The sequence below is a fragment of the Cygnus olor genome, chromosome 27, assembly GCF_009769625.2.
Source record: "Cygnus olor isolate bCygOlo1 chromosome 27, bCygOlo1.pri.v2, whole genome shotgun sequence".
In the NCBI taxonomy this organism is placed as follows: Eukaryota; Metazoa; Chordata; class Aves; order Anseriformes; family Anatidae; genus Cygnus; species Cygnus olor.
In genome coordinates this window covers 1466493-1479608 of record NC_049195.1, presented here as the reverse complement: position 1 = coordinate 1479608, position 13116 = coordinate 1466493, and the positions used below count along the sequence as shown (strand labels likewise).

Sequence of the window (13116 nt, the reverse complement as noted above, 5' to 3'; positions counted from 1 at the left end):
CGCGGGCAGGACCGCGGCAGGACGCTGCCCGATCCCTTCCTCTGCCCGTCGCAAGCAGCTCCGAGCTCTCCCCAAAAATAAGAGCCATCTGCGCCGGATCCGCTCCTCCACAAGGAAAACACCCCCCAAAAAAAAAGCGTGGTTTGGGCTCACACGTCTGTGCAATCGTAAACACGGGGGGGGGGCACGAGCGGCTCCTCGCGGCCCCCTTTCTTTTTATTTAATCTACAAAAATCTAATTGCTGCAGCTTATTTCTTAGTAATGCTGGTGTGAATTCGAGGAAAAAGGCTGGCAAAACTGAGAGCGGCGCTACCGGGGCCGCTGAGCACGCCGACCGGGCGTGGACCCCGCCGGGAGTTTTGGGGAAAAAGCCCGGGGTTTCCGCCTTGCACCCGTTTGACTTTAGTGCATCGTTTTCCAAGGGTGGAGCTCTTCGGCGCCGTCAAGCTGGAGAGGAGCACGTCCAAAGAGTGCAAAGGTCAAATAATTACTGCTTTATAGCGGGAGAAAAAAAAAAAACAAAAAGGAAAATGAAACAAAACACACAGCATTTCACCAAAACAACGCCGTTAACCCAAAAAAGGCACAACACACACACACCAATTTACAGAGTCAAAGCCTTAAGACTCGGTACGCCTAACTGAACGTGAAACAGCATTTTGCTCTCTCGGTGCTTTCCCGAAGACTCAATGCTGTGGTTCCCGTCCCGAAGGCAGCAGGAGCCGCAGCGCTGGGCTGGGAGGCACCGAGGCAGCACCTGCAACGCTTTGGGGGAGGGAAAAAGAGCTGGAAAGATCCCAAGCCGTCGTGCAGCGGGGCGGCAGACCTCAAAGGGCAGCCTCTCAGCTTGCCTCGTGGCTTTTGTCCTCTTATTTTTGTCTTTTTATGTTTTTTTTTTTGTCTTTTTTAAAGTGGACCGCTTCGAGCCCGCTCTCGGACTCGGGACGACTCGGACTTCTCCCAGTGCAGAAGGCTTACACGAGGCGTAGATCAGTGCAAATCTGCTGGGCGTCAGACAGCTCCAGCTGCTCCAGGAACATTGCTCGTGCTCTTTTTTCTTTTTCAAAACCTAGCACGCACAAGTAGAGCACAGACTTCGGAGATTTTAGCGATCCACTAGCCCCGTCTCCCATCCTCTTGCTTCTCAAAGAGTTCAAATGATCCAAAAATAGCTTAGGGATTAAAAAATAAAATAAAAATAGACGACTTCTAGTTCATTCATTTGCACTTTGAGTGTTTTAGTGGCTTTTGGCAGCTTGACGAGCAAAGTCTCAGGAACTGCGTGTCTCACGGGAGTGTTTAACGACGGCAGGCTGGGTTTTGGTGCCTGGAGGAGCTCCGGAGCCCTTGGAGAGCAAAGCCACAAAGCTGCTCGTGGCCGAACGCGGGGCCAGGAGGTCGGCGTGCTGCACCGAGCGCTCGGTGTTCGTCGCCAGAGGTTTGCTGGGTGGGCGGAATAGAAACAGCTTCAAACGTTTCGAGCCAAAAAAGAAAAGAAATCTCTCTCTCTCCGTTAGCGGACCTCTACAAAGATTCCAGAACATCTATAAAAGTCATCAGAATGTATCTCTGTTACACCAGTTTCAAAGAAAAGGAATAAATACTATTTATAGCTCGCGTGGTCTATGTACATTTACGTGTGCTCCGGTTAGCTTTGACCCAAGCGTGTTTGCAGGGTCGGAAACCACGGCTTGCGAGGCAGGGGGTTGTCCTTTCCCTTCGTGTTTGGTTTTACCTCTCTGAGGCGGCAACCAAAAGCTTTGGGAAGCTCCAAAAACCTTGGGAAGCCTCTTTGAGTGCCTAAAAACAACCCCACCGGCCAGCCAAGTGCTTTAACGCCAGCGGCACCCCGTGGGGACTCGCCAGGAGCCGCGTCCTGGGAAAGGCGAGCACTCGGCCGCCAGTTATTGCTAAGCTTCCACGAGAGGGGTGTGAGCGGGGCCAAGCGTCGCTTCTAGAAAACAACTGAGGCATCATCTTATTTTTTTTTGTGCTAAAGGGATGGAGATAATCTTTGTTCATCTCTCCGAGGTAGAAAAAATTATCCCCGAGACAAGACGCATGAAGGACGTCCTAGGAACGCTCGCCTAGAACAGTAAAATACGCGGCCGTAGCGCGTGAGGTCAGACATTGCACAGGACGAGGATCGTACCATTTGGTTTTAGGGACTACAGGAATTTCTGAGACGTGTCAAAGCTGAAGGGGTCCTACCCGAAGCCCTCTGAGTAACGCTCCAGCAGCTCGCAGCCGAAACTCTCCTCTTGCAGACCTGCCTCTGCCCTCTCCTGGATCCAAGCTACCTAAGGCTGGGTTTCCCTTTGGGTTTCCCTTCGGCTCGTTGCCCAACAACGCACGTTTGGGCCCTGCTGCTGATCATTAGGAACGTGGCATTGCTGGGCAAACACACCACGCAGATCCAGAATACCGGGCGGTAACAGCAAGACGAAGAACAGCCGAGGTCTCCTGGCGTTGCTGTTACCGCTGCGATATTCTCGGGCGCGTCGAGGTCTGGCTGGAATGTGCGGTCTCACCGAGATGAGTTTCCCGACGGGAAGAGAAGCGAGCGGATGCAATGGGACGCGTGCTGCGGAGGGCAGCGTGCTCCCCACGCACCGTTTCGGGACTTCGGCAAAGCGGGCTTCATTTCTGTCGGTGGTGCAAGATTTACGTGCGAGGAGAAGTGCGGGTCCGGTGTCCTACCTAACGAGATCCAACAGGGAGAGAGCGGCGGGCGGAACAGCTCCGGGAGTCGCTCCTTAGAGAGCGGGGCACGGCTTCTGATTGCTCTGCGACTTCAATCTCTTCACGCCGGAGCTGGAGTAGCCCTCGTCGCTGCACACGCTCTGCAGGCTCCCTCTTTCGTCCGAGTCGCTCGGGCTGCTGCTGCTGCTCCAGTCGAGGTCTGCGGGCAGCGAGTCCGTGCTCTCCACGTCCACGTCTATCTCTTCTGCGAGCAGAAAGGGCGGCGTTACAGGACGGCCACGAGACACCCCCCGGTGCTGCTCGCCCACCGGCGCGGGCCCTCTCACCTCTGTCCGAGTCCGAGCGCTCCGAGGACACGGTGGATCCGATGCTGTCCATCCGTAGCCTCTCCACGCCCATCTTCTCCAGCTGCCTCCTCAGGTGCCGCTGCTCCCGCTGCAGCTGGTCGATTTGGTGGAGGGCTTTCCTGTCGTTGTCTTCAAGCTTCTGCAGAGGTGAAGAGACCAGACGGCATTACGTCCTCCACCCATCGCAGCCCACAGCCCCTATATTTTCCATCCCAATGACCCCAAACCTCTCAGACTCCCTGGGAACCCCCGGCTTTGGCCGCCCGGTGCAGCAACAACCGCTGTTCCCCGGTGCCATGCGCTCTGCGCCATGCCAGCTCCACGCCATTTCAGGCACCAGTGACCCGTGTCTACTGTCACACAGAGGATCTCTTCCCAAGGACTGCACGACTGGGACCAGTAAAAACTTGCCCATACCCAGCCCGAGCTGCATGAACCAGAATTTCCTCGCACGCATGCACCGCTCTCCTCCTCCCGCAGCCTGGAGGAAATGGAAGCAGCATCTGGCCCGGAGAGCCGGGCCAAACAGACCCGATGACATCCAAACCGCACACACGTGAGAGGTTTCCTCCTCCAGACGGCGGCACTGGAGCCGGCCCAACCCTATTTATATATTTTCAGTCTCTGATAAGTCGCTGGCTGCACGCAGGCTGACGCCAGAGCTCTCCCGCTGCACCGCCCCGGTTATCTGTTGGTCCATAAAACTAAATAACGCGCTCAGCGAGAGCTCTGTTGAGTCAAAGTTTAAAGGACAAACAATAAAGTTGTAAATGCTCTGGAAAAGAAAACAAGAGGTCCTGCTAACATCCTCCCACCTCTAGCAGCCAGTACTTTGAACCTGTCTCGTTCCTAAGGCCTCTGGGCAGCTCTGCTGTATAAAACACGTGGAAATTGGGCTTTAGAGCAGTGGCAGCTGCCCACGAGCCTGTTTGTAAGGTTTTTACACAGACTTGCTGCAGTAACTGCGGGGAAAACAATACTGACCTCTGGCACCAACCCCAGCCAGGTTTGAGGCTCCGGATGCCCCCAACCCCTCACCACGTGTGGCGGTGCAGCTCTCGAAACTGAGCTTGGCGCTCGTCTAATGGGAACAAAGCTTCCCCCCGCTGCAGCACCAGCGCAAAGGCTTTGGGAATTTGGGGTGGAAAAGCTTCTCCCTGAGCCCTCTGCACTTTGGGGTTCAGTCGGTGCCATCCGGCAGCGCAACGTCGGCAGCTCTCGCACCCCACACTTTTTGGGGCACAATTTGGTGTGTTACCCCCGCGGTCCCGACCCTACCCGGGCTCACCTTTATGTGCAATCTCGCTCTCATTAGTAAACTCAGGGTCGTGTGTTTGCTGGTTTCGGGCCCGAGCGGCACCAGCACCTTCAGCTTCTCCAAGCACAACCGCAGATGGGCTCGCCTGCAAGAAATTGACTTGAATTGAATGGTGAAGGTTCGGCTGCGTGCTCCCCAGGCGACTTTTAACCTCTGCACACAGACAATGGGGGTGGTTAAAAGCCAAGCCAGATGATAAACGAGAGCAATTGCCCGTCTGGGCTCAGAAAACCATTTATTCCCAGCACGCTGCTCCGAGATCCGGTCTCTCAAACCAGAACGAGAGGAATTTCTCTCCGACCTGCGGTATCAGCTCGGTCTCTGCAGGTTCTGGCCCGTTTAGGGCAGCCCATTAAACCAGATGTTCGCTCTGCTGCCTGCTCTGTCCCCTAAAAACCCCGCGGCCAGCTCAGCAGGCATCCACCAGCTTGCGAGAGGAGCTCCCAGGCTCAGGACCTGCACCCATGAGCTCAGCGCTCCGCTCTCTTCTAAGAAAATCCCCGGCCCCGGTGGCTCGGGGACCTGTTTTGAGATACTGGGATGAAGACAAAGATCAGCTGGGAGTTTTGGCTCATGGACGCTGTGTTTTGGCTCACGGCCATGAGAAACCGATGCCGACACGCCTCTCGGTCTTCTAAGTGCTGTGGAGAGGAGGACGGTCACGGGACAGGCTGGGTCCGACCTGCGGAGCGCTAACGGGGCCGAGCCCCCCGGCAAATCCTGTGCTGCCCCCTGCCCACGCCACCAGCTCCCTGCCCCGGGTCTCCTCCCCAAAAACCTGCACCCACGGGTGCCTCCGGTCCTCGCCGGGCTCCAGCCGTGCCTCAAGAGGTCGAGGGCAGCAGCAGGGAGCTGCAAACCCAGCGCGTCCCCTGCAGCGCTCCCTTTACCTGTTTTAAGTAGGATTTCACCTGCCCTAACACCCGGGCTGACGCTTTACGGCTCCCGCCCCGCTGCTGCACCCGCGGGTGAAGCTCTGGGTGCCCGAGGAGGTCCCTCGGCGGCCGAGGTGCTCCCAGCACGGCCGGTTTGCCTCGCGTTGGGCGCCCCAGCCCCGACATTTAGGTTGCAACACCGGTCTTCGAAATAGCCAAAGCTGACAGAGGCAGCTGCGAGCGAGGATTTTGCAACGACCTGCCTATCTCGTTCGGGGCACGCCGGGAGTAAACAGGCATTTGCCTACACAAAGTGCCTGCTGAATACCAACGCAAACAAAACACGCCCGTTGGGGGGAATCCCAAACACCGACGGGCTCGGAGAGGAGCCTCTCGGGAGCTGATTTTCAGTCGCAGGGGGAAAAGCAGAGCGGAGCTGCGCGGGGATGTCCGACCGCGCCATCGACCTGCACGGTCTCAGGGCGAGGAGCCAGCCCCGCTGAGCTGCGGCAACAAAATCGGGGTCCTCAGCTAACTCTCTTCCACACAGCACCTCGTAACTGGCACCGGAAGACCTATCATTGGAAAAATAAAAAAAAAAAATCCGTTTTCGGGCTGAGCTGAAGCTGCGCCTCGGTGCTAACACCCAGATGGGATGGGATGGAGGAGGTGCAGCAGCAACCCGCTCGGCTTTGCCGATGCTGAGCAATTTGCCGGATTACAACACCCCTCGGTTTCCACTTCCAGGTGGTGCAGCGTATGCTAAAGACCATTTTTTTCAGCTTTTACCTAACCCAAACCGCTGCCGTGCTTACAAAAAAAAAAAAGCATCACGGGGACCTGGCACGAAGGAGGGCGAGCGGGCAGCGCCAGCAGACCGAGGCCACGATTCCTCGGCTCGACCCCGGCGGGGTTTGCAGGAGGACAGCTCGAAGCAGCACCTAACGAGGACAGCTCGAAGCAGCACCTAACGAGGACGGGGCACGTCGCCCTGCACCTCGTCTCCCCGTGCGGAGGGCCGGAAGGACGGGAGGTGACCGTGCTCTCCGTGCTCGTGGCGCAACGCGGCCGACGGGATTTCAACACGGCGCCGCTGCAAGAGGGGTGCAACGCGGCCTGACGTCCTCTGCGGGTTTTTTGTTTTTTTTTTTTTTTTTCGGTAATCAGATGCTGATTTTCTCAGGCTTTTTAAAGGAGGAAGAAATGGCCCTGCCCGTCCCTAACTCACGTTGCTCAGGACGGGGACATTTCTGCCTCCGGGTACAAACCAACCGAGTCCACGCGAGCCCTTCGCTGGCAGCAGGCAACACGGCCCCGCAACATTTGAGCCTCACCCAAGCCCAAGAGAGGAAAAGAGGAGCCCTTAAAGGACACAAAGCCACCCTTCGGCCCTACAAAGACCTCACCAGCCTGTCCCAAATAATCACGGTTACGCTCAGCTCCAGCTTTGTACCTACACGAAATTTTCCAGCCCGGCTGAACTCCGGTAGCTTAGCAGGGAGAGCTGCGCAGGGGTTCAATTTCAACGGAGTTTAAATTAAACAGGGTTTAAATTAAAGCCCGTAAGGGCGCATTACGAAGCCCCACAGCAATTAACACGCGCGGGACCTTCCTCGGAAGGAGGCTTCCAGCTCGCCGCTGCTGCACCCTGCGGATCGGAGCGGTATTTGGAGAGCGCCTCCGGAGCGTTTTGGGAGGCGTCCTCACACCCACGTAGCGCAGCCCTGCTCCTTCCTACCCCAAAACTGAAGCCTTTTGGGGTCAACGTCATTAGGAGGTGCTCCGAATGCCTCCTGCCTACACGGCGAGAGCAGAGCCACAGCCTGGGGGCTCGCACGGCTTTCAGGACACTCGGCCACGCTGCTTCAGGCACCGCAGGCTGGGGGCATCCCCCGCAGGGCTGAAATCCCCCCTCCAACGGGGACGAAGGCAGCCACGTCCCCGCAAGCCAGCGGGGCGGGAGATGAGCACCATCCCCATCTATCGCACGCCCAGGGACAGGAAATACTTGGAGCCTGAGCACCCCGTACGGGTGACGCCGCGAGCCGCCCGCGCACCCCGTCCCGTCCGTCCCCGGCTCCGATGCCCAAATCCCGCTGCCCGCGGGCACTCGCTCGCTTCTCCCTCGGGGACAGGACCCAGATGGCCCCGACATGGGGCGGAAGAGAAGGGATTTGTTCAAATTCGGGTCCGAGCGAGCCCCCAGCACTCACCTGTTCTTCTCCATCTCGTTGTGCGTCGACCTGGAAGAGAAAAAAAAAAAAGGACACGGCGTCAGCTCCTGCAGGGGAGCGCGGTGCGAGAACAAACACCACGGCTGGGATCTGCTCGGGGGGGAACGGGGACGGCGGAGACGGTGGGGACATCAAACCGGGTGGGAACCGGGCACGGGACACTCGACGGCCCAGCACGACGGAGAATTACCCCGATGAACGGCAATAAACGGGAGAGGAAAACCCTAAAACGGGATTTTAACGGGGCGAGGCTCGTTTTTAGAGACTTTCTGGCTACGAGGACCGGGAATACGCAGGCGTCCCGGTGTCGTGGCTCGGGGCAGACAGCACACAGCGCCCAAAAACTCTCCAGCCTCGTGGCGGAGGCTTCACGGAGAAGACGAAGCGCCGAGAGCGCGTCCGCAGGCCCAGCGCCGACGTGCGTATCTGCGGGCAGGAAGAGGGAAGTTGCCCCATCCCAACGCGGCCCCGACACCGAGCCCACGAGAACGCAACCGGGCCTCCGGCCAGCTCGGGAGCCCTGGTGAATGGCTCACGGGGGGCTCCAAGCAGCTCCCTAAAGGCTTCCCGCGGGAACAGCAGGGGAAGAGGAGCCCCGCGCCCGCTCCCGTCCCCGCCGCTGCAAAATGCGGGGTGATCCCAAAGGCGAGGTGCAGGCAGAGATCCCTGCTCAAAGCCCGCGTTAGCAGGAGGCCAGACGCGATGCCGAGCCCCGCACCGGTGTTAAACCTGCTCACAGACCATCCCCAGGTCTTACCGAGACTTATTTTCTCGCCACCAACACCCAGCGCGCCCTAACGCGGCCGCGCCGCGGAGCTGCCCTTATAGAACTTCGGGGGCCGCTTACTCACAAGAAAAACGTGAATTTGTGCCTAAAAACACCCAAAGAAAAGCACCTACAGGTGCGCAAACCCCGCACGCTCCGGGGACGCGGACGCTCTCCATCTCCCGTGGACCTCCCCGTTCAAGTTCCCCTTTCATTAATAAATTCATTTTCTCTTCGGTGGCTTCATTTCGGGGCCGTTCTCGGTCTGCTCCTTTTAGGGTGGGTTTTATCTTTCTGCAAGCACACATCCTAAGATTTAGGGGGAGGTGGGGGAGTTGGGGGACTTCGGTTCCGGATCCCCGCTTTGGGGGGGGTTGAGAACCCCTCTCCTGCACCCTAAATTCCCCGGAAAGGGATTTACGAAGCCCTCCCCCGGGCAGCAGGGCGAGGATGGGCACGGCCGGATCCTGGCTTCCTCCGACGACTCCGTGCGGACGTCTTCTGCTCTTCTGCTTCACCAAATCCTCGTTCAAACGAGGAATCGATTCCAAACCTCCCCGGAGAGCAACCTGGGAGCAGGCGCTGCGCACCCCCCGCCCCCCCCCCACCCCAGACCCCGCATCGGAGGAGGGAACAAAACCCCTCGGGCGCCCCAAAAGCAGGGGGAAAAAAAATTTAAAAAGCCCCAACTGGAGGAAAAGAGGGGGGGGGGGAAAACGTGGAAAAAAAAAAAAGAGAAAAAGTCGTGCCCGCAGCGTCCCGGCCGTCCCCGCAGCCGCCGAAGGTCGCCGGCGTCGCGCACGCAAACCCGCTGGGGACCAGGAGGGTGCTGGTGCCAGCTCAGCACCGCTCCGCCCTGGGCAAACAGCCGCGGGCACGGCCCCGGCCGGACCTGTTGTGGGGCCGAAGTCCCCGGAGGTGGCCCCGGTCCCCGGCGCGGCGTCGCCGCTGCTAACGGGGTCTCGGCGACACGGCCGGCGCCGAGGTGGCGGGGGAAAACGAATCGGGTTCGTTCTGCTGCGCCCCCAAATCGGCCGGGGTGGCTCCCCCTGGGCTAGGGTGGGGAACGTTTTTGGGGGGAAGGCTCCCGGGAGGGGGGTCTGCAACCGAAACCGCTCATAAAAAACCCGCCTGCCACCCCCGGGGGGCACAGGGTCCCCTCCTTTTGGGGTCGACACCCACCTGCCACCCCCGGGGGACACGAGGGTCCCCTCCTTTTGGGGCTGACACCCACCTGCCACCCCCGGGGGACACGAGGGTCCCCTCCTTTTGGGGCTGACACCCACCTGCCACCCCTATGGGGCACGAGGGTTCCCTCCTTTTGGGGCCGAGACCTGCTTGGCACCCCAGGGGGCACAGGGTCCCCCCCCTTTTGGGGTTGACACCCGCCTGCCACCCCTGGGGGCACGAGGGTCTCCTCTTTTTGGGGCCAGCACCTGCCACCGTGTGGGGCACGAGGGTCCCCGCCTTTTGGGGTCGACACCCGCCTGGCACCCCCAAGGGATGCGAGGGTCCCCTCCTTTTGGGGAGGCAGGGAGCGGGGTGGGGGACGAGCACCTACGGGTCCGTCCCCAAAACAAGGCTCGAGCTGGCACCCAGGTTCCGGAAGGGTTTTGGGGTGGACACCACACGGCAGACCCCCAAACCCAAACGGGATTTATCTCAGCCCCGAACCCCGACCCCCCCCCCCCCCAACGCCGAGCCACAGCAGCGCCCGACCCCAAACCCCGGCAGGATTCATCCCCTAAAGGGAACCGGGACGGGTTTCGCTTTCGACGCCGCCCTCTGAGCCCGAAATGCTCCCGCGGCCCCGGTGCCGGGACCCGGCTGCCACGTCACGGCCGCGCCTGTCGGGACGGGATCGCCCGAGAAGGGAGGTTCCCGTCACGGCCCCAAGCCTGTGACGTGCGGGGCACCCCCCCGGCATGGACGGCCCCGTACCCCGGGGGGGGGGGGGTTTGTGGTCCTCGGTGGGGGGGTGTGGTGTGGCGTTAGGGTCTCCTAGAGGGGTTTTAGGATCCCCGGGAGGTTTTTAGGGTCTCCTGGATGGGGGTTTAGGGGTCCTCAGGGGGGCTTTGGGGTCTCCTGGAGGGGTTTTAGGGTCCCCTGGAGGGGTTTTAGGGTCCCTGAGGTGAGCCCCTTGGGGCGGAGGAGGCTTAGGGCAGCTTGGGGGGGGTGTCCCGGGGGGGTCCCGAGGGCCCGGTGGCTGCAGGGTCCCAGCAGGCCCCCAGCCCGGCCCCGTGCCCTGTGACAGGGGTGTCCCCAAGTGTTCCCCCACCCCAACGCTGCCCTATAACGGGGACACCGACAGCTCCCCATCCCCCGGTGACAGCGGGGTCCCCCCAGGTCCCCCTGCCTGTGACACGTCCCCCACCCCGGGTGACAGCAGTGTCCCCAAGGGCCCCCATCTCCCCCATTACCCCACGACCGGGGACACCGACGGCTGATCCCCCGGTGACAGCGGGGTCCCCAAAGCCCCCCCGAGGTCCCCAAAATCCCCCTGAGGTCCTCAACCCCCCCCCCCCGGGACCTGCCCCCACCCCGGGGCACCGGCAGCACCCCCGGTATCCCCCAGCAAACCCCTTACCCCATAACGGGGGAGACACCGACAGCCCCCACCCCCGGTGACAGCGGGGTCCCCAACATCCCCGTAACCCGCCCCCACCCCCGGGCACCGGTAGAGGCCCCGGTAACCCCCGGCAACCCCCGGTATCCCCCGGTAAGCCCCCCCTCACCCCCTACCCCATAACGTGGGGACACCGCCAGCCCCACCCCCGGTACCACCGGGACTCCCAAGCCCCCCCCCCCACCCCCAAATCCCGGTACCCCCCCGGTAACGGCCGCCCCCTCCCCCCCCCCCCCCGTTACCTGCTTCCCCCTCCGCTCTTCCTGCCCTTCGCCCTCCTCCTGGCCCCTCTCCGCTCTCCGCCGGGCAGCACCGAGGCGTACCCGTGCTCGGCCTCGGCGGGGCCACCCCGGCAAGGAGCCGCCGCTAACACCGGAGCCTCCTCCCGGGACCCACCGGCACCGCCGGAGGAAGCCGCCGGGGCAGAGCCGTTCCCGAGCTCCCGCCGCTCCAGGAACTCGGCGGCCGCCAGCAGCAGCTGGATGCGGCCCCCGGGGTCGCCGCCGCCGCCGCCTCCTCCTCCTCCCCCCCCCGCTGCCGCCGCCGCCGCCGCCGCCGCCGCCATCGCCGCGCTCCGGGGCCCGGGACCGGGGCCGGGCCGGGGTGAGCGGAGCTCGGGGGCCCGGCCCCGCTGTTTAAGCCCCGCCCCCCGCGCCGCGCTATTGGGCGCCGTCCCCGCCCGCCCCTCCCCTCCCCTCCGGGCTTCGGGCGCTGATTGGGTGGCGGGAGCCGGGGGGGGGGGAGGCCGAGCGCTATTGGGTGGGAGAGGGGAGGGGATGCGGAAGGGTGAAGGGAGGATTCGGTTTATTGGCGGGGGGGGGGGGGGGGGGGAAGGGGGTGAGGCGCTTCCGGCTTCGGGTGGCCAATGGGGGGGGAGGGGAGAGGGGAGGGGCGGGGCCAAGTGGGAACGGGGAAGGGAGGGGCCCCCCCGGGGAGTGGGGACACCCCCCCAGGCCCCCCCCCCCCAGGGCCAGGCCCCCCCCCTGCAGGGAACCCCCCCCAGGGCCCCCCCCCAGGCAGGGGCACCCCCAAGACCTCCCCCCCCAGAAGCTGGGACCCCCCCATGACCCCCCCACGGAGCAGGGCCCCCCCAAAATCCCCCCCCCAGGGCCAAAGCAGGGAACCCCCCCAGGACCCCCCCCAGGATCCCCCCCCAGGCAGGGGTACCCCCAAGACCTCCCCCCCCCCCAGAAGCTGGGACCCCCCCAAAATCCAAACCTCGGGGCCAGGGCCACTCCCACAGGCCCGAAACCCCCCCAGGCCCCCCCCCCCCAAAAAAATCAGGACCCCTCCCAGACAGGGGAACCCCAAAATCCCCCCCCAGAAGGAGGGACCCCCCAAAAAATCCCCCCCAGGTGCCCCCAAGGAAGCACCCCCCACAACCCAAACACCCAAGAGACCCCCCCAAAAGCTGGGGACACCCCAAAACAGAACCCCCCCAAAAGGGCCCCCTGCCCCCCAAAAGGGCCCCCTGCCCCCCAAAAAAGGCCCCCCCCTTTAAGACAAGGCCCCACTGAGGTGCGGGGGGGGCCCACACCCCAAAACCCGGCCCTGCCCCGGGGTGACTCACCCCAGAGAACCAGATAAACGTGGCTGGGGGGGGCCGGGGGCGTCACCCCCCCAAAAAAATGAAACAAAACACACCAAAAAAAAAAGTCTGGTGTTTTCGGGGCGACTGCAGTCAACCAGCTCATCCCGAAACCTCCTGCCTCCTCCTGTACCCAAAAAGTGTTTTTTTTTTCCCCTGGTTTTTGTGCCCAGGGTTGGCCAAGGTGGGGGGGGGTTAATTAGCGGAGCCCTAACGAAGCGCAGCGGCTCGGAAATCCCTGGCCTTATCGCGGGGCAGCAGGCGGCCGGCGGGACGGGGCGCGACGGGGAGATTACGGGCCGCTGGCGGCGTCACCGTGCCCGGGGTGTCACCGTCCCTCGGGTGTCACCGTCCCTGGGGTGCCCCAAGTCCCAACGAGGCTGGGATTTAGGAAGGCGTCTCCGCTGTGACAGCCCAAAACATTGAGCAGGACCTTCAAAAGACCAAAAATAAAATCCACATTTTTTACAGCAAGGGCTCCAACCCCACAATTTTGATAGCAAAGACTCCAGTCCCTCAGTTTTTTAAAGCAAAGACCCCAATCCCACAATGTTTTAAAGCAAAGTCTCCAACCCCACAACTTTTTAAAGCAAAGGCTCCAACCCCACAATTTTGATAGCAAAGGCTCCAACCCCACAACTTTTTAAAGCAAAGGCTC

At 61.7% G+C, this 13116-nt stretch overlaps 1 protein-coding gene across 1 annotated transcript; it reads right to left on the bottom strand.

Moving 5' to 3' along the window:
- Positions 1–215: 215 nt before the first annotated feature.
- Positions 216–11460, bottom strand: MXD1 (MAX dimerization protein 1). The gene is made up of 5 exons (XM_040538191.1): positions 11113–11460; positions 7458–7487; positions 4340–4454; positions 3031–3190; positions 216–2948 (listed from the first exon to the last, which is right to left on the bottom strand). Exons 1-5 carry the CDS (start codon positions 11433–11435, stop codon positions 2758–2760), a joined length of 819 nt encoding a protein of 272 aa, XP_040394125.1. The 5' UTR covers positions 11436–11460; the 3' UTR covers positions 216–2757.
- Between the last annotated feature and the right edge of the window lie 1656 nt (positions 11461–13116).